The sequence below is a fragment of the Delphinapterus leucas genome, chromosome 8 (genome assembly GCF_059928025.1).
Source record: "Delphinapterus leucas isolate spDelLeu-1000000601 "Yukka" chromosome 8, BTC_Dleu_Yukka2, whole genome shotgun sequence".
Lineage (NCBI taxonomy): Eukaryota > Metazoa > Chordata > Mammalia > Artiodactyla > Monodontidae > Delphinapterus > Delphinapterus leucas.
This window is the reverse complement of record NC_143136.1, coordinates 21320196-21341069: the sequence shown is the minus strand read 5'-3', so window position 1 is coordinate 21341069 and position 20874 is coordinate 21320196. Positions and strand designations below refer to the sequence as shown.

Sequence of the window (20874 nt, the reverse complement as noted above, 5' to 3'; positions counted from 1 at the left end):
AAGACAGACATTTGCAGAAGTGAAGAGGGAGCGATGACCGGCAGGAGGGGAGAGATGATGGCATGTGAATGGCTGACCCCTATTTTCTCAGTAAATTAGGAGGCAAGGTCATCTGCTGGAAGGAGGTTGGCAGCTTGATGAGAATGGGAAATGTTGGAAACAGATGCTAGAAAGCATCCACAAGCAAGGAAATGAAAGAAATTCTGAAGAGTTGGGGGACCCGTTTAGATGCCTCAGTCTGTGAAACCTGTGATTTGCTGGTTTCGCGACCTCTGTTCTCTGTTATCAGATACTTTCAGAGCGGGACCTCCTGCTTCTCCCCAAGGTTGCACACTGGGCTCCATCACCCTGAGGGCAAGGGAAACATTGTTGATGCCCTACTAAAAGGCCAAAGAACACAAACCATTATGCCCCCAATTTTTAAAAACAATTTTGCCTCTAGACTTTCCAAAATAATCTCCTTCTTTTAGATTTCTGACTCCACTTCCAATAAATCTCTTGACATCACAGCCTAGCCCACCTGGACCAATCCATCAGCCCTTATCATCAGGCAGAACTTTTCTCTCCTTCCCTTCCCTGGGATTTGCAGCCCTGTGTGCACATTGGAATCACCTGGGGAGAGTTAAAAATGCTGATGTCTGGTCTCGCCCCTAGTGACTGACTTAATTGGTCTGGGTTTGTGGCTGCAGATCTGTAGAATCCGCCCCCCAGCCCCCCCAGATAATTCTAAGGATGAGAACTACTGAGCCCCTTGATACTCCAGTTGTGGTCTGTGGACAAAAAGTATCTGCATTGATCTGGGTACCTGTCGGGATGCAGATCTTCAGGCTCTGCTCCAGATGCGTGGAGTCAGATGCTGCAGCTCAACAAGGGCTCCAGGTGATTCATATGCACATTAAAATCTGAGACGCTTTGTACTGGAGATCTAACTTCTGAAGCCCTCCCTCCTGCCCTGTATGAGATCAAAAAGGAGGGTCTCAGAGATCACGCCTCCTTGACTCTAAGCAGCCCGGCAAACAGCTAATGGCTGCTTTCTCCTAGAGTGTGAAAACAGTCACCCATCAGCCAGTCAATCAACAAGTGCTACCCAACTTACGGCAGGTAGGCACTGAGCACCGGAGTTATTGTCCTGGGGTGTATTAGTCTACAGTGTAGTTAGCTGGAACATTCTTATAGGGTGATCGACTGTCCAGGTGGGTCTGGGACTGTCCAAGTTTGAACACCGTAAGCTCCACATCTTGGGAAACTTATCAATCCCCAGGGAAACTGGAATGATGCCCACCCTACGTTAAGTAACATTGAGTAACATTCAGAACCCCTGAAAACTATTGCCTAATTGTTTGCTGGATGCCCCTCAATTCTGGCCTGTCTGATGTCTACAGGTTTCTGCCTCCGATATCGAGAAAGTAAGTCCTAGAGGGCAGGGACATTGTCTGACTCTCACTGACAAATTCCCAGGGCTGGGAAAAGGATGGACTCACTGTAGGTGCTCGCTGTTTTGAAGGAGCGACTGGGAGGGTGACATGTCAGCTACTGAGATGGTTAAAAATGATAACGTTTCATAAGTCTCCCCTCGCCCACTGTATTAGTCTGCTCAGGCTGCTATAACAAAATATCATAGGCTGGGAGTCTTAAACAGCAGACATTTACTGCTCACAGCTCTGAGAGCTAGAAGTCCAAGATCAGGATGGTTAGGTGTTTTTTTTGTTGTTGTTTTTTTTTTGCGGTACGCGGGCCTCTCACTGTTGTGGCCTCTCCCGTTGCGGAGCACAGGCTCCGGACGCGCAGGCTCAGCGGCCATGGCTCACGGGCCCAGCCGCTCTGCGGCATGTGGGATCTTCCCGGACCGGGGCACGAACCTGTGTCCCCTGCATCGGCAGGCGGACTCTCAACCACTGTGCCACCAGAGAAGCCCAATGGTTAGGTTTTGATCAGAGCTCACTTCCTAGCTTGCAGATGCCACTTTCTCATTGTATTGTTACATGGCAGAGAGAGAGCCAGCAAGTTCTCTGATATCTCTAATCCCACCGTGAGCCAACCCCCACCTCTTGACCTCAGCTAAATCTGATTACTTCACAAAAGCCCCATCCCCAAATACCGCCATGTTGGGGGATAGGGCTTCAACATAAGCATTTGGGGGAAAACCATTCAGTGCATATCACCCACTTTAGCAGAAAGGGGGAAATGTTGGTCAGAAAAAATAGAGATTCTTTTCTTGAGTGAATCCGTGAAAGTATTCAAATACCTAATTGGCCTGGGTTGCATTAATTACATTACCCTTTTGAGCCCCTACAACTGCCAGGCATGGTGGGTGATACAAAGGTGAACGGGACCCATGGGACAAGCTCCTTTGAGCTTGCCTTTGCCCGGAGAGAAGGAAATGGCGGGAGGGGAGGGCAGGCAGTCCGTGGTGAGTAAATCCTATGGGGGCACAGCCAGAAAGAGATGAGGTATAGGATGGAGGAGGTGACGTATGAGGTAGGGCTTGGAGGAGGTTAGGGTTTGGGCTGATAAAGGAAGAGAGAAAAGGATGTCCCAGGCGAAAGAAAGCCTTTGAATGGAAATCAAAAGTCAGAGAGCCATGGGGTGTATTTGGGGAATGGCAGGCAGTGGGGATTGGCTGGAGCATCTGATGGGAAGTAGAGGCCATGAGGCTGGAGGCTGGATGGAAAGTCAAGTCCAAATCCAAGGAGCCCTTGACTGTTACTGTACTGAGGGCATTTAACTTTTTTTTTTTTTCTCATGACAATAAGAAGCAGGAGAGTGAACTGCTCAGAACTCCTTATTATGTAGAGTCAGGGGGTAGCCTGGATATTTCCCCAGCTTTCTTAGTGATAGGAGTAGATGTAGGGAGGCAGCAAGCTGGACATGCTCAGGGGCCTCTGGTCCTCAGCCTCCCATCTCCTGACACTCCTCACAAGTCCTCCTTTCACATGTCAGACCACCACACTGTGTCACACCCCCTCACCTTGACAAGTGCCTGGTGCCCCTTTGCCACAGGTCTCTGGTGAACTCCTGCCCGTCCTCTTAGCAGCAGCTGGAGGTTCTTGTCTATGAAGCTGCCCACCTCTGATTCCCTCAGAGCTGGCCCTCCCCTCTTTTCTGCATATGTTGTAACTAGACCATCTCTCCATTGTGATTTTCACAACAATTTGCTTGCATACATACTTCTCTCTTGTTTGACTGAAAGGCCACTGAGAGAAGGAACCACATTTATTTATCTGTATTCGTAGGGCTGGCACCATGCTTGGCATATCATAGGTGCTTGAAAAATAGTTGCTGAATTGAATTATGCTTAATTAAAGAGTAGAAAGAGCCCTGGACCTGGAGTCAGGAGCCCAGAGTCCAAACCCAGCCCTGCAAACCAACAAAGGTACCTGCCTTTTCTGAGTCTGTCTCCTCAACCATAAGGGGAGTAAGGAATGATACTTTCTATTTCGTAATTTTATCCTGAAAGACTCTATTATATTCCTGGAGCGTGATAGCTGTACTTCTGGCCATCACACTTACCTCACCCATAGCTACTTGCTCAGAGTCTGGTGAGATCATGGAGGGGCAATATGAAAAGATCGGATGTTGCTACTGCTGCTGGGGGTCCCGCTGCCTGCCCGACATCACCAAGTGCAAGGGAAAGGATGTCCTGTGCATGTATGAAGCAGAAGTGCAGTGGAGAAGGGACTAGAAAGCTGATCAAGAAATTGTTAACATTATCCAGGAAGGGGTGGGGGCTTGTCAGTGGAGGGGAGGCAAGAGCTACAAACAGGATTGTGCCAGGGAGTCAGAGCAGCTGCCCAGGTGGCCAAGGAGCAACAGGACCACCATCATGACTTGCGGGCCATGATCCGGCTAGACTTCCCCTCTAGACTGTGAGCTCCATGGGAGTTGAGGCCTTGTCTGTTTTGTTCATGGCTCTGTTATCTACACCTTGCCCGGTGTTTGTGCATCTGACAGTAACACAGACGCATCACTTACTCTCTTTGGGCTTCGATTTCTTTATCTTGTAAAAGAAGGAAGGTCCCTTTCTCAGTGTGCTGTCCTATGCTGTTAACATTTTCTAGCCCGAGGGTAGGTAGTAATAATGCTTCTGGCGGTTTTGGAATGATCATTTCCAAAGGAATCAAAAGGCAAACATAGTACTTTGGTGCTGTGTCTACCAGAGCTCCACAGGGATGAGCAAGCACAGAGGACTGGGAGAACTAGGAAAGCTGAAGGTCTGGGAAGATTATGGGAGCTGTGCCATGTTGACAACATTTTCTTTCAGCTCTGGCCAGACAGTGACCTCCAGGTGAGGGACCTGAAATGAAAGTGTTCCTGGGTCTTAAATGAGATGTTGTTTGCCACGCACGTTGGAGGGACCCTGCCGGGTTTAGAGCTCCTGTGCCTCTGCACGCTCCTTTGTCAACCTCTTGCACCCCTACCCCCGGCAACCTGAGGTGGTTGTTACCAAGGTGATCACCCACGATGGACGGACCCCTGTGTCCTCGCTCCTTAACTGGGCTCAGCAAGGCAGACTTTTGGCGGAAGCAGGACTAGGTTAGGCCGGGACCTGCACAGGGGAAGCCCCAAGTTGAGTGAGGCTCACAGCTGCTATAGCTGATGCCCTAGGGTGGCAGACATGACTCTACGGACCAGAGTACAGAGAACGGAAGATGAGGGAATGCTTGTGTATTGAAGCAAACTGGGCTTTTGGAAAAGCTTCTCCTTCTGCCTGGAATGCCCTTCCACTCTCTCATCTGGGTCAACTTCAGGGCTCCCATAGCTGTTTCCTATTGTGAGAAGCCCTCCCTGATTCTCAAGTCTGTGCACCCAGAGCACTTTGCACAATTCTTAGTCCTTTGCATCCTGCATTATAATGGCCCCATCCGCAGTTACAAGACAGCAAAGCTCCCAGGAGACAGGAGCTGTGGTCTAGCTCAGCTCTGCTGAGGATTCTGTGGATAGCCAGAATCCTCAGCACAGTTCTGGCAGAAAGCAGCTGCTCAATAAATATGTGCTGAACGAATGAACTGGAAATTTTACACCACTCTTGTGGGAGAAAGATAAAACAAGTTGATATCACAGTTTCAATAAAATCCACCTACTGATTTTTACAAGATATCCTGTGGTCTGTGAAGCTAAAAAGACATTCCTTTGCCTTCTTTTTTTTTTTTTTAATTTAGTTTTTGGCTACGTTGTGGCACACGGGATCTTCTGTTGCAGCGCACAGGCTCCTCGTTGCGGTGTGCAGGTTTCTATCTAGCTGCGGCACGTGGGCTTCTCTCTAGCTGTGGCATGTGGGCTCAGTTGCCCCGCGGTACGTGGGATCTTAGTTCCCTGACCAGGGATCGAACCAGCGTTCCCTGCATTGCAAGGCGGATTCTTAATCACTGGACCACCAGGGAAGTCCCTCCTTTGTCTTCTGTAACAGAGCCTAACTTTAAGCAACAACACTTCAACATAAGGGAATTTGGGGTGGTGTTCAAATAATACCCTGCAAAGTGGACTCTTGTGTTTTATAAAGATTGTCAGCGATAAAAGTTGAAATATAAATGATAGGGTTATCCCCAAATTCACTGGAAAATTAAATTAACCACGAATGTGTTCCATTCCTCCCCATTTTCCCTCCCTAATCTCTTTCATTCTCCAAACATCCTGATAAATTACCACTTCACTACAATATGTTCATCTGTTAGGAAGCGAATGAATGAATACTTCTGTAGCTGGTGAAAGGGTGGAGAAGGAAATGTCTTCCTCCTGGTATTTCCCATCTTAGCATTCTGCCTTCCATTCACTTCTGTAGAACCTGGTTTCTTACCTCTAAAAATTAGGAAAATAAAGTTTGCTCTTTCCTCCCTAGCACAGGAATATGACCCAGTGCCTCTGCACGCATTGGAGGGTAAGGAAGCTTCTGGACCCACAAGTGAAGCTTTCAGATACAAACTCAATTCAATCAGCCAAGAGAGTTTTTGTGGAGTTACTATTACCAGGTAGGTGGCCCCCAAGAACAGTCAGACCACTGGGATGCAATTACAGAAAGTCCAGTAGGACCAAACCCAGAAAGGCTGGCATTGAGCGGAATAGCTTCTAGAGAGGAGCTAATGCACCCCTCCCCCGTCTGCACGGAGCCCACACTTTAATCCGCCCAGCTCTCTGAGGAGCAGTTCTGGGTCTTAGAGCAGAGAAGGGTGATCTGAAAAGCAGTGAAAAGCAGAGAGGATTAGGCTGAGTGGAAAATGTTCCTGACGTGGAGAGTGAGGGTAGGTCTCGGATAGCCTTACCTTACACGCACTTCCACCTGGAGAATTCCCCCTACTCATCCCTATGTGGCCACTCAAGGATTAGCTTCTCTGGCGATCCTTCTCTAGCTTTCCCAGACATTACTAGTCACCCCTTCTGTGAGGTCCGTCAGCACAATGAATGCAACCCTGGTCCAAGGCACTCATCATAATGTCATCTTATGGTTGCTTCTTAGCATGCTGGGTTCTTGCACTGGACTCTGAGCTCCCCATCTTATCTCCACATTCCCAGGGCCTGGCACTGGGTGCGTTCACTCGATGTCTGTTGAATGAATTGTCACACTGATCCTTTTGCTGCCACCAAACCAGGTGGACAAGAAAAGGAATGGACAACAGAACAATTTCATCCTTAAATCATGACCTTTGGGGACAGAACATCCCTTAAGAGGTCATCAAATTCATTCCCCTCATTGAGCAAGACTGATGAAGTGCCCACTGGGATGCACTCTGGTCCTGTCTTTGGCTCTGGTCCTCAGCATCACTGGGCCCCAGGCTATTTTTTCAGCCCTCAGCTAGCTCCACCTCCCCTTTTGTAAAACCTGTTTAATAACTGTCTTTTCATAACATTTAATTAACCAGACAATAGGCCATACCTTTCTATTACAAAAAATTTCAAACAGACACAAAAATAGAATAGTAGAAGAAAGCATGTACCCAATCACCCAACTTCAGCATCTATCAACTCATGACCAGTCTTGTTTCCCCTCTAGTCACTGGATTATTGTGAAGCAAATTCCAGCCATCATGTCAAATAAACACTTTTTTTAAACTTGCATTGCATTCGTAGAAATGATGAAAATTTATTTAAATCTCGAGGAACCTCTCTCTATGTGTTTTGGGAGGGAGGATGCATAGAACTTTTGAAATCATATCACATACATCTCCAAAAGCCTCAAACTGATTTTTTTTTTTTTGCAGACAAACACTTAATGGATGTCAGAAGTAAGAAACAAGCGATTATTGTATAGAATGTCAGTACTGACTTTGCAAGGGCCAGACCCCGTGTGCTCTCTCTGGAACAAAGATGACAGAAAGGCAGGAGCAGCTTAATGGACCAACCCCCTCAAGCACCTTTTTCTTCTGTGTTAAACAGTTGTAGTCATGTGCAGACACATACCCACTCGCTCGCTCTCACCCACAGACACACACACACAACAGGAGTGGACATCTCTTCACTCCCGCTCACGCCTGCCCTCGTTCACCTGCAGCTGTCTGGTTTGGGCAGTTGCTTTCTGAACACACTGGAGAACTCAGAGCCTCGGCACTAGAAAGCTTTCTTTCTAAAGTAGCACACTGCTTCACGAGGCTTAGGTCTGTGGCTCCTTGAGGCATCGCCACAGGATGAATCAAATATACAGCCCACACTCACTCAGTATGCCAAAATGCTCCTTTCGGGATGTCAGGTTAGGCAGTGTTAAAGAGCTCTGCATAATGGCCAATGCTATTTGTACTGATGTTTATGAACTCTGTTTATATGCTTAAGATCCCGTACTGGGAAAACATTCCTGCCCACTCAATGCTTTTCACTGCTCAGGTGTCACCCTGTCAATCTCAGAGCACTTAGCACACAGTACTTATACCCGGGGAAATGTGTGAGGAATATTTATCATCCTCTTCAGACAGAGGGGTAAAGAGAGACCAGAAAGAGAATGAATGTTTTTCTGGAGTCCCCTTCATGTACTATGGCAGGGGTTGTCTCCTCAAATTCTCACAATAATTCTATGATGCATTTCTTTTATTGGCTCCATGTTGCAGAAAGAAAACATTGAATCTCAGGGGATTGAATTGATTTGCCCAACGTTGCTTTTAGCTGCTAAGTGCTAGAGCCTGGATTCTAACCCAATTTTTCTAACCACCAAACCCATGCTCTTTTTTCTATACTTTTTTTCTTTTTTCTGTACTCTTTTTTTTCCAAGTCTGAGAAACTACCCCCCATTTAAATTATTTTCAGTTTTTAACTTTTCATTTTGAAATAATTTAAGATTCATTAAAAAAACTTATAAACATAGCTTCCCATAAACCCTTCACCTTTCTTTTCCAAAGGTTAACATCTTATAGAACCATAATACAATGACCAAAACCAGGAACTTAGCATTGATACTATACTGTTAAGTGATCTATGCACCTTATTCGAATGTCACCAACTGTCTCACTAATGCCCTTTCTCTGGTCCAGAAGCCAATCTGAATCACGCATTGTATTTAGTTATCATATCTCTTTGGACGCCTCCAATCTAGGAAAGTTCCCCCTTCATTCTTCATCTTTCACGACCTTGACAGGTTGGCTGGTTGTTTTGTAGAATGGCCCTTAATTTGGATCCCTTTTAATGCTAAAAGAGTTTCACAAACTCTCTCAAATGACTGTAGTTGTACTTTGAGTATCTGTTCATTGAGAATATATTTATTGACAAGAAGCTGCACTGAAGTGAAGGATGCTTTTGATTTTGCTCATCACGATGCCTTCCACATACATTTGAAAAATTGTATGTGTATCTGTGAGATAATTTTTATTTACTATACTGGCAATGCTTAGGTATATTTAGTTTCATCTACCCCTGTGATATTTTGGAAGCTCCTCCTGAGGTCAGCAGCCCACAATCATACACACATCAAGGCAGAGGTTCTCAAAGAAAGTTTGGAGAAGACCATTGAGAGTTGGTAGATCAGATAACATCAAGAGCTAATGTTCACTCCATCTTTGAAAATTTATTGTGCATTTGTACTCTATTCTTTGCCAAGAGTTTTGCATGCATTATATCATTTGAGCCTCACAATAGTACCTCTAAGACAAGTACTATTATTAGCATTCCCATTCTACGGTGGAAGAAATTAAGATTTCGAGTCTGTAAGTGACTTGCCCAAGGTCACACATCTACTGCACAGCAACACTGGGATTTGAACACAGTTCTGCTTGGCTCTGAAAGCCCCATATTCTTATCCACCCTGCTAATCTTCTCCAAAAACATCTCTGATTTTTTGCTTCCATTGTTCCTATGTCTGGAAAAGCCTTCATTTCCTATTTTCCAAATTCTTTCCCTGGTTCAGTCTTTAAGGCCTAGTGCTAAGGGCGTTCTTCTAGGGAGATTTCTTCTGGTGGAAAGAGAAACTGGATTTATACAAACCCCAGGTACAGCTCCTCCACCTGATACGGCATAAAAGAGGACAACAGAATTAGAAGGGGCTTGGATATTCCTGAGTACAACCTCTTCCTTATATAATAACAATAACTACTACTATTTATCGCATGCTTTCTGTGGGTCAGCAGTGTTCTAAATGTTTGGCATGTGTTATCTCATTGAAATACCACAGCAACCCTAAGAGGGAGATACTAATACTGTGGAGGGGGAGGCTTCTAGAGCTCACCCACATCTGGATTTCCTCTCTTTCCAGGTACCTAGGAGGATGACACTCTCCACCCCTGCTGCCGTTAGGCAGAGCCATGTTTCTAGATCCAGCCAAGTTGTAGGCGAGTGTGATGTGCCATTCCAGAGCTGAAGCACTTCATTGTTGGTATTCAGTGAGCTGTGAGGAAGCGGGCTGTGCACCATCTGTTGCCTTACTCTGGGACTCTGGGGCTTCCCCAGAGAGGCCCCTGATTGGACTTTGCTCAAGATTACCCTCTGAACATAATTCAGGAGAGGGAATTGATGGTTGTATTCATCAGGGAAATTAACATTAGCTGGGCAATGTCTTAACACAGTCAAAGTCTGCATCTCTCTGTCATGTCACACTCCTACGGTGGTTAGACTTTTCCATCTTGTGGCTGCCCCATGTGAAACCTGTAGCTCTCAGATCACGGAGGCAGGGATGGAGAGGGATGCAAGAGGCATCCCTTCCTGCCTCTGCCCCGAGTGACACATGTCCCTTCCTTCTTAGTCACATGGTCCTGTGCCCACCCAACTACCGCCCTCTCCTCTACCAGTGCCCACACCTCTGTTTCTTATATGTCTGGGAACCTCAGGTCTGGTGGAAGCATTTCTCCTTCCTATTTGGCTTCCTCCTCAAACTGCTGCCTGATAAACAGTATTACTGTGAAGCAGTCACCTACTTCGGAATTGTCAAAGCTAATGGTTAGAAATGCAGATTCCAGGGCACCACCTCTGCATTTTCCCCTTCCTGACGCACTTCGTGGTGCCCACAGATGTCTCAGAACTATTGTAATGTGTGCAGCCCAGGTCAGTGTTATCCAAACTTCAGTTGCTTACACTGTTCGACATATTCATACTATTGTTTTCTTCATACGTAACATTTTTCTGTAAATGTCTCATATTTTTACTTCAATAAATTTATTTCTAAAGGAGACTTTTTGCCACCACCATAAGTGAAAAACCGGTATCATTCACCATAAAAAGAAGAGACAAGTTGTGCTGATACAATAGAATATTATTCAGCACTGAAAAGGAATGTGCTATCAAGCCATGAAAAGACGTAACCGTAAATGCATACCAATAAATGAAAGAAGCCAATCTAGAAAGGCTACATACTGCATGATTTCAACGATATGACATTCTGGAAAAGGCCAGACTATATTGCAGGCGTTCAGGGGTGGGGGCAGAGGGATGAATGGGTGGAGCACAGGGGATTTTTCAGGCAGTGAAACTATTCTGTATGATACTATAATGGTAGACACATGTCATCATGCTTTTGTCAAAGCCCTTAGAATGTACAACACCAAGAGTGAACTGCAGTGCAAATTATGGACTTTAGGTAATAACAATGTGTCAGTGTTGGTTCATCAATTGGAAAAAAAGCACCACTCTGATGCAGGATGTTGACGGTGGGAGAGGTAGGGAGGAGGGGTGAGGGTGAGTATATGGGAACTCACTCAGTGTTTCTTTGAACATTAAATTGCTTTAAAAAATAAAGTCTGTTAATAAAAAAGAATAGACACAAACAAATGCAAGCAAAACAAGATTAACAGATTCTAGCTAGGTATTGCTGTATGTCCAAAGGCTCTGAGCCTGGTGCCTTCTCTCTTTGTTTGCAGAGGAGAATGACAAGCGTTAGAAGGGTGTTAAAGACGTATCATCTCTTCAATGAGATTTTCTCCTGGACATAATCATAAGGCATGAGAGCAAAATGAGAAGAGAACAACATTCTCACTTGAGGATCTATGTTATTTAATGTCGTGTCTGTCTGGGGTATCCATCCTACCCCAGCTTCCAGAAACACTAGTCTAGGCATGACCCTGAATGCAAACACCTCGCTGTCACATGTTGAGCAGGTTTTTCCGCTGTCACTTCCTCAACATGCTCCTCCGTGTGCATGGTCTGCTCCTGGCCTCTAGGGACTCAGAGTCCAGAAAAGTGTCTTTCTGCACAGTTCCTGCCAAGCAGACAGTGTTGCTTAACAAAGATCTGTCAGGGACATGGTGGTGATGGAGATGGTAAAGACAAATATGTTAGGAGTGAAGGACCCAGGCAGGAGAGGACACAGGTCCAGCAGAGTCAGGCAATGGAAGACAGAAAGTCAGCCAAACAGAGACACTGGATCTAAACGTGCATCCCTGAGGGTCAGGCACAAAACAGCTGGCGTTTACCGTGGTCAAAGCACAGCCTTAATCAGAGTATCTGATTTTTTAAGGTTGTCGTGAGACAGTGTGGTAGAAAAGGCATCAGTGTAGTCTGGGGGCCCCACTCCAGGTCTCTGAGTTGCACGAACAGAACGGGACAAATATTGTTCCCATTTAATGAACAGCTGCTGTGTGCCTAGAACTTTAATCCTGCCCACTCCTTATGACAAGTGTTCAAGCTCAGTATTTTATTCCTGTTTTATAAACAATGAAATCTAGGTGCAGGGAGGTTAAATAAGTCACACAAGATCACCCAGCTAGGAAGGGCCCAAATTGTGATTTAAATCCATGTCTTTCTGACTTGAAATCCCATGTTCTTCCCATCCTTCTGAACTTGTACGAGAAAAGATCTGCTCCTGGTCAAGTGGTCGCAAACCAGGATGATGATCACTGTGATTACTAGAACAAGAATCATTGCTATTTGTTGTTATAGAATCAGAAAAGGAGGTTGGATGGGGTGAAAGGTATCTCAAGAGATTGTCCATATCCCCCTTGCTTGGCATTTTAATTTATATAGACACAAACATACACATATGTGCCCATGTACACACAAGCAAATATGCCTTCTACTACGTGTACACTAGGAACCAAAGATAACTCTATCAGTCTGGAATGAACATGTACCAGGATGGAGGGGAAAGGATCAACAAATACTGAATTCCTACTGTATGCAGAGCCCTATGCTAGCCACCAGGGTGGTTTCAAGAGGCTTCTTCTGGAGAAATTGATGTTGATTCTCTTCAACCACATCCAGAGTAACCTTTCAATAAAGAAGGAAACTAATTTGATCTGTTTTCCTCAACACCTCTGAGCACAGGCCCTGGAGATATTCTCATCAGAGCAATGAGAATTGCTCTGGGTGCCAGACTGGGGCTTGTGTGTCCCCTTTGTGGGCTTGGATCACAGAGTTGGACAGAGCTTCTATTCGCAGATCCCCTTCTTTGCGGACAGTTTGCATCTACCTAGAACTCAAATTATAACTTATTCAATTTCACCTATTTTGTCATGCGTCGGTCATTCCCATGTGCGCCCCATTTTTACTTTTAACATACACAGAGGGAGGTATCAAATGTGTACTATATGTAATACAGAGTCTAAGTGACTCTATCTTACATACGATACTTCTTGAGAGGGGGATGGTATACAGTTCAGCTCACACAGTATTCACTTGCCAGCTCCTTCACATCCGGGCTCACTTCCAACTTGGCTTCCTTCTCATCAAACAAGAAGCAGCTAGCTCATTCCCACACTCCTTTGAGTATCCCCTCCCCGTCAAACCTACCCGCCTCTCCCAACTCACAAGCCACAACTGGGCTTCTCCAACGTACCAGCTGGAAAAAAAGAGCAGAGAGAGAGAGAGATTGATTCCCAGTATCTCTCCTTTCTTCTTCCAGGCTCTTTTGAAATGCATGTTTCACTCCTGCTCTACTGGCTTTATTAAGTAATTCTCTGTATGGGGGCCTCAGCTAGAAGCCACACCCAATAAATTAGCCAACCACCACAAACAGATGCAGTCTGGCAAGTGAAGAAGGATTACTCCAAAGTGAACCCCGTGCAGAGGATCTACAGACAGTTGAGGTGAGAATCACTCCACCACTGTCAAGACACCAGGTGTCTCCCCTCCTCCAGTCCCTAATTCTGTCTGTGAGTGACAGACAGCTTCACTCAACACTTTATTCACATGTATGCACGTGCATGTGTGTGCATGTAAAGAATAGATAGCTAAATATGGAAAATAGCCAGGGACCCAATGGTGAGGTTTGAACATCCTTACATCATCTCCCAATAAAGTATTAGAGCACTGGTGAGAACCCGAAGGAAGTGGTCCTTGGACCTTCCAGTTTAAATAGGACCAGGACTGGCAGATGTAGCAACTGAAAAACTAGAGTGGGGAAAAAAATCTCAGATGGGAAAATGAAAACAGCTCACTCATGACTTTGGGGAAGGTGTGGCAAGTGTGCTTCCCCTTTCCTGGTATGGTTTTGCATTCTAGGTCCATGATGGTATCTGTTCCCTGCCATTCATGAAATGCTTCCTCTCCTATTGTATGTGCATGGTGTAAATTCAGGATTGCAGCAATCACATGCTTGCCAACAACTTAGGATTTCTATGAACACAGGACAGAGAATATTCTTTGTGATCTTTGCAAAAGATGCCATGGCATAATACATGCCATGTAGTATATACACGGGAAATAGATATTCTGGGACTAGATGACCCCTTGAATTGGAAGGGATGCAGACCCATCTCTTTGTGCTTAGATTAAAAATCTCTCTGGACCCCCAAGAAATCTCATAACGAACCCCAAGTCTCAAGCTCAAAAGGGATCTTGAGGGTCACTAGTTCCAGTTGCCCACTTGAGCCCTCTTTCTAAGGCAGCCTATACTATCTTGGGACAGCTTTGATAGAAGGTTCTCTCTGATATCAAAACCCAAGTTGGCTTCCCTGGAGATTCCATCACTGGCCAAGGCACTGCCCTTTGTGATTTCACAGAACAGGTCTGCCCCTTCTTGCGCACAACACACGGTCAGCATTTGACGCCAGTGAATATCCTTCTCCCTTGCAGTCTCTTCTCCCCAGTTCCCCTACCTGTGGGGCTGCCCACTGGATGAACTCTAAAGGCTCATTCATTCAACAAATAATTATAGAACGTGAAGCAAGTGCCAGGAACTGGATTGATGAGCAAACACAACCAAGTCATTGCTTCCAGGGATCTTACAGTCCCTTCGCAGTACCTCCCTTAGACCCAGGCAAGAGGGCCCCTTGCTATAGAAGGCTCCACTCTGACCCTTCTTCAGCTGCATGCTTCCCATAGGGTGAGGCGCCTACAGGGTCAAGGACCCCCATCCTCCTTCTAGAACATGCTTCAGTTACCTGGAACCCTGGAATGCCTGCCTATTCAGCCATGAGCCTGCTCCCAAAACCTTCATGGTTCTCTTTCTTCAGAATCAAAGGGAGAGGGGCAAGGGGAAGCTCTTTGGAGGTGGTACAGATAGAGCCTGGACAAGCCAGTGGGTGTGCCCACACATGTATGTCCAAGGCTTATTATGGTGCAGGATGGAGCCAGCAGTGGAAAGAGAATCAAATCAGAGTGGCCTGTTGACCAAGGGCCAGATATCCTCATTTGGCTAGTACAGAATTCAGAGGACTCTAAGAGTTTTAAATTCAAATCTGTCTTCCATGTTGTTTTGAAGGTGTATTTGTCAGGATAGAAGGATAAAATGCACTTTGTTTAACAGTTTGTTAGCTGGATTTATTACTTTTAAATATTTTGGTCTATGATATGTGAGCCTCCATCCGTACTCTTGCCCTGGGGTCCATAAATGTTAGGGATGGGTCTATTCTTTGTGGATACAGATATTCGTTAATTAATCACAGAAAGAAATGTAAAATTGAACCATATTTCTAAGAAAAATAATATACCATTTGGGTCTCTCCTAAAATGTTCTGCTTGATCTCCATTCCCAGGGTTCTCCTTGCATCTTGGGGTCTCCAGGTTCCCTTGAGCCCTGCAAAGCCCTTCCCTTATTTTCTGAGATCCCAAAACACTGACTAAAATATTCCACATACTATTGCCCCTTCTGAACTCAGAGCTTCAGGGAAATGAACCGTAGGAAGAATAAGGGAGGCAGACCAAGATTGTTAATCTCTTACAGACTCATTTCCTGCTTTTCATTAGGTCCAAAACAGATGCCCCATCACCACACTGCCACGGTAGATTCCATCTTTGTACCCACTCCAGGGGCTCCACAGCTGACCCAGCCTGGGAGGTGGTTTCACCTCTTTGTTAAGGTATCCGTGTGTCTCACATCTCTTCCGCTTCCAGCTGTCTAAACTCAGCCTAAATCTATTTCTTCTCACTTGGTCTGCAGCAGCAGGAGAGAAACCTTCTCTGACTAATTGGGGAAAAGGTAGCAAATTCATCCACTTGTCTCTCTGAATAGGCACCCCACACACTAGCGGCTTTTAAGCATGCATCTCTTTCTCGTCCCCGATATTACTGTAATTCACCTGCGACTCACTGTCTGTGTGCCCTTGATCTCTCTAAGCCTCTGTGATGTCTGGGTTAGATTGTGAAACTCCCTGAGGGGGCAGGGCCACATCTGCCCTGTGTCTCCAGACCCTGCTCAGCAGAGCAGCCCACATAGGTAGGCACTTAATATAGACTTTTGATGATGGAAACAGGAGAACAGCATTCTGTCTAGAGCATTGTGAGGGGGCAAGAAGCAATCTACTACCACAGACAGACCACGTCACAGCAGCCCTCCTGCCAGACTGGGAGCTGGGGCACACTTTTTCCTTTTAAACAAGGTGTGTGGGAGGGGCACTGTCTCTTGTCTCTGAGATAACAGCAACAACAAACACTGTGACAGCATGGCTCTAATTGTGTGGACTGATCTGATGCTCAGAATAACCTTTTGAATTTGGGGACTACCATTATTATCCCAGTTTTCAAATGAGAAACCTGAGGCACAGAGAAGTTGTGTAAATTGTTCAGGCCTCAGACTGGGGCCATCTGGTTTCGGAGACCTCAGCTTGCCCACCACGGCACATGGTCCCTTGACGTGAACTAGTGGAGCTTCAAGCAGAAATGGAGAGTGAAGTGTTGCCGACCAGGCTCTTGTCCCACACTCTCGCAGATCCTTGATCGACTGACCCCTGTCCCACCTGAGTGACTGGCTGAGGGAAGGAGAGTGTCAGTCAGCTGTCCAGCCTTGAGCCAAGTTGGCCCTCAAAGCATTTGTTCACACCCCATCCCTCTCCCTCCTCCTATCTTTTCTATTTCTCAAACATGCTAAGCTTGTTCACACTTGGGTCTCCTCCACCTGGAAAACTCTTCCTCTAGGCCTATGTATGCATCGTTGGGTCATTCTCATCACTTAGGTATCAGCTCAGATGGTACATTCTTAGGGAGGCTCTTCCTGGTCACTCCGTGTAATGTAGCTCCCAAGCCCTCCCTTTCATTCTTGTCTAACTCATTTTGTCTTCATCATAACACTCAATGCCATCTGAAATCACTTTATTTGTCTACTAGTTTACTTGTTTATGTCTGTATCTTCACTAGAACTTTAGGTTCAGGAGATCAGAGACCTCATCTGTTTTGTTCACTCCTGGATACTCAGGGTCTGAAACAACATCTGGCATGCTGTAGGCACACAACAAACATTTGCTAAATAAATGCATGTGTGAATGAATAAGTAGTAAGTCCTTTATAGATATGTACAAATACGGAACTAGCTGGATCTTTCAGTTTCCTGCCCCTCACCACATACATTTCAAGCCATTGGCAGGAAGACACCAAATTTTCAGTTTTTGCAGCCTTTTAGCCCCTGGAGCAGTGGCAAAAGACTGGGGAGCTGTTCAGTTCCTTTGTCTGGGCAGAGAAAAGACCAAGACATTCAGCTACTGAGACTGCAGACTGTCTGCACTCCATTCAGGGCCACGTGTGGACAATTGCTGGACACTCCCTCCTTGAACAGAAAACAAAATACTGAAATCTCAGCTTTTCACTTTCTGTGTCTGACTGTCTCTCTCCCTCTCTTCCTTCTCTAGAGAGTTTTCCCCACCTCCTCCTCTTTGTCTCTCTTCCTCATTGAAATCCTGTGAAGAAACACAAGTAAAAAGTGGGAAGATGTGTTCACATCTAACACATTTTACTCTTATTACTAATAACACAATCCCATTAAAATCTCCTGGCTACTGCGCAAATAAAGCAAACCCCCGAAGTATAATAATATGCAGGGAGTGCTTGATTTGATCCAGTCTGAGTATCAACGTGACCCCCTATCCCTCCCACATAATAACAGAGCCCATTCCTTTATTGGTGTTAGCTTTTTTTTTTTATTCCATGCTTTATTTATGACACATTGTAAAAATAACAAACAAGAAAAGAAAGCTCCTAACCTCCAACCAGACCCTGTATCACGTGAGGGTATTTCACAATATTCCTAATGATCCTTTTTTTCCTTTTTATTTAGCAAAATACTGCTTTTCTGTGAGCAAAATACATGCCATTATATATTAATCACTTTCAAGTCATTTTCAGGCTCATTATCTTCCGGATCCTCTCAACACATTTATAAGCAAATGAGGGGAACAGAAAACGGTTCCTCTAAATCACAGAAGTTGGAAAAGGGGCTCGAGGGTATAAAGAAATCTGAAGAAGTTCACACAACAGGTAAATATCCTCCAGAACAGGCTCCAAGTCCTGCTGTATTCTAGAGACAAGGGTGTTCTTGCCAGAAGCCACACTCCCAGTGGCCCCTATGACATGCAGACCTGAACCAGGGCACATGGAAGAAGAAAGAAATAGCTTAAGAAGTTAGGAAGCTAAATAAATCCTTTTTTTTTTTTTTTTTGAGAAGATGGGGCTTCTGATTGGGGCAGATGCTGACCAGGAGCATCCTAAAGTAAAGCACAATTCTTGTTCTCAGCCCCGCCACTCCTCCTTGTGTCTGTGCTGGATAGCCAGCACTGGAAGAGGGGCACAGTGCAGGCACCCTGGGCCTTCTTGCCTAACAAGAGTCCTTGGCTCTGGGCTGCAGTCCAATTGGGACTTCAGGCAATCCTAGTCACAAGAAGGAGGAACCCAGCCCTCAGCCTCTCGGAGACATTTATTCACACTGAGATCAACATCGCCTCCTCTCATATTGCCCAGGCCACGGCCCCAGCCATCATCTGTCCCTGAAGTGCCCTGTCCCTTCTGGGCAAAGACAAAATGAATGAAAAAGTCAATGAAGCCTGACTCTCACAGAGAAAGCCTTCAACAAGAACCAGAGCCGCTCAGGAGCACCAGCACGGCATCCTGCTACACCATCATTTGTCCAAGGAGCACCGAGAAGTCTTACCCCACTTCCGGGAAACTAGTGAAGAAGTGGTTGTTGTGACCACATAACCCTGCCCAGGGTGCAACTGAATGTTCTTTCACCAGCATCACTAACTAGATCAGATTTTCAGGTGAACCTTTCTGATCTGGGATTCTGTGGAAAGTGTTGCCACAATTCATGATTCTAGAAGAATGTGCACATACTATCCAGCACTGCAGAAACTAGACTGAAAGTGGAGCTAGAGGGGGTGGGGTGAGTATGTCTGTGAAAATCTGATTGAATGTGGTAGGGAGAACCCTTGGCCTTGGGAAGACTCTGGTCCATAAGGTACTAAGCATCTCCTATCCTGGATGGGGAGAGTTTAAGGGACTTTCTCAGTTTGTGTGCTTCAGGGCTGAGAAGGGAAATAGTTATGACAAGACTCCCTACTTCCTTCTCCATATTCCTTACACTCACCCTCACCCTGCTTACCTACCTGCTTCCAACCTAGAAAAGCTTGAGTCTGCCAAGAAGTGTCATAACAAACTGTATAGTCTTCATGAACTCACAGTCCCTCTCCATCTCATCCTCGGTGACTGCTGTGGATGTCAATATAATATGGGAGGGGTTAGTATCAAAGTGAAGGAACAGGCATAGGCTTGCTGAGGACAAGATCTCCACACACTATCAGAGAGGGAAGAAGTCTGAATCTGGAACTGAAGATGGGCTGGGGAAATGTCACTAACAACAAATCAGGTACAAGGATACCTCGGCAACAAGCATGAATGTACCACCAAGTTTCTTCACTTCACCCCTTCCGACTTCTGAATCTTCTACTCTGAGGATGCTTATGGAATTTTTGGATGGAATTGAACATATTCTAATTGAGCGCTGGAAGGAAAATGCAAAAATGGGGTACAACTGAGCCACCAAACAGGCTCCGCCAGGCACCAGACACCTCTTGGGCAAACTTAACCACATGAGACATCATTGAGGAGCCCTTAAAACTTACAGTCCTCACACTAGAAACAGCACAGTGGTTCCCCAGGGCAAGTAGGCGAGTAGCAACCTGCAAGACCTGGAGATCCCAGAAGGAAGCACGAAAAGGGAAAAAGGGTCTCACCTGTTCCGGCCCCTGGAAGCAGATGCGGCAGAGCGGGGTTCTCATGCCACTGTCCAGGCTGCTGCCCAGTGAGTAGCGATCCTCAGCCTTCCCCTTACAGAAGTCATCTGAAGAGGCACTGCTGAGCAGCAAGGCAGGTGGCTCTGCGGCTGGGCCACCCCAGTCATCTTCCACTGAAGGTGGCAGGGGAGGGGTCTCCCTGCCCACGCCTTCTCGAGGCCCCCTCCAGCCTGCCCGCCCCCCGGCACCCAGAGCCGGAAGGGTGTTGTTGGCTGCCACGCCGGGGGGCTGGGGTTCGCCGTGCATGGGCAGGGGCGCTGGAGGGGGGCGCCGCAGGAGGAGAACCTTCAGGTCATTGAAGAGCATGCGGCAGCGGCACTTGAGGAGACCCTGGTGGCGCAGCATCTGGGAGGCTGGGAGGCACAATGCACAGCGGCACCAGGCACAGCAGTGCCACCACCACCACCAGGGCAGCCCGCTCTGGGGCATCAGCATGTGCCCGGTGGAAGCAGAGAGACCGGTAGGGGCAGGCGGAGTCTTTGCAGAGGATGGGATCGTTTGAGGGGGTCCACAGTGTATCTGTGTGATGGGGGGAGGCTTCGTTCGCACTGGCTCCTGTTACCTCCCTTCCAAGTAGCAAATAAATTGCCCCCAGGACTGACGACTGCGAGCCACTGCCTCTGAACTCTACCTGGAAAGCCCAACAACAGCAAAAGTTTTTTTGCCCCTCCACCTCTACCCCAACCTTAGGCTTTGCTCAGAGTGTCTCCTTTTTGCTTTTGACCTGGTGGCACCGGTAGGGGCGGGGGGAGGGTAGAAAAAAAAATGTTGAGGATGGGTTGTCAGGGCCTTGAGATCAAGGTCTAATTGTTAGAAAGTTCCCCAGGAGAGGCTTATTGGGTTTTTCTCAAATGCCTAGGCAGTGGGAAATCTTTTCTTTCATATAAAAGGGTGGGGAAGGTTATCAATAAAATTTGGAGTGGACTGAGCTGGGCTTAGGGCAAGCTAGCTCAGTGAAGAATTGAAGACTGCATGTACTAGAGAGAAAAGGTAGTTTCCCTCAGGTAACGGGAGGTTGGTGGTGAGGGGCTGAGGGAGG

General features: G+C 46.4%; 1 protein-coding gene across 1 annotated transcript in view; it reads right to left on the bottom strand.

Annotated features, from left to right (window-relative positions):
• Positions 1–20540, bottom strand: part of MARCHF4 (membrane associated ring-CH-type finger 4) — a 101852-nt gene extending 81312 nt beyond the window's left edge. The window contains exon 1 of the mRNA XM_089916397.1: positions 19776–20540. Within this exon, the coding sequence (XP_089772523.1) occupies positions 19776–20270 (495 nt within the window). The 5' untranslated portion in view covers positions 20271–20540. The remainder of the gene's footprint in view (positions 1–19775) is intronic.
• Positions 20541–20874: the final 334 nt, after the last annotated feature.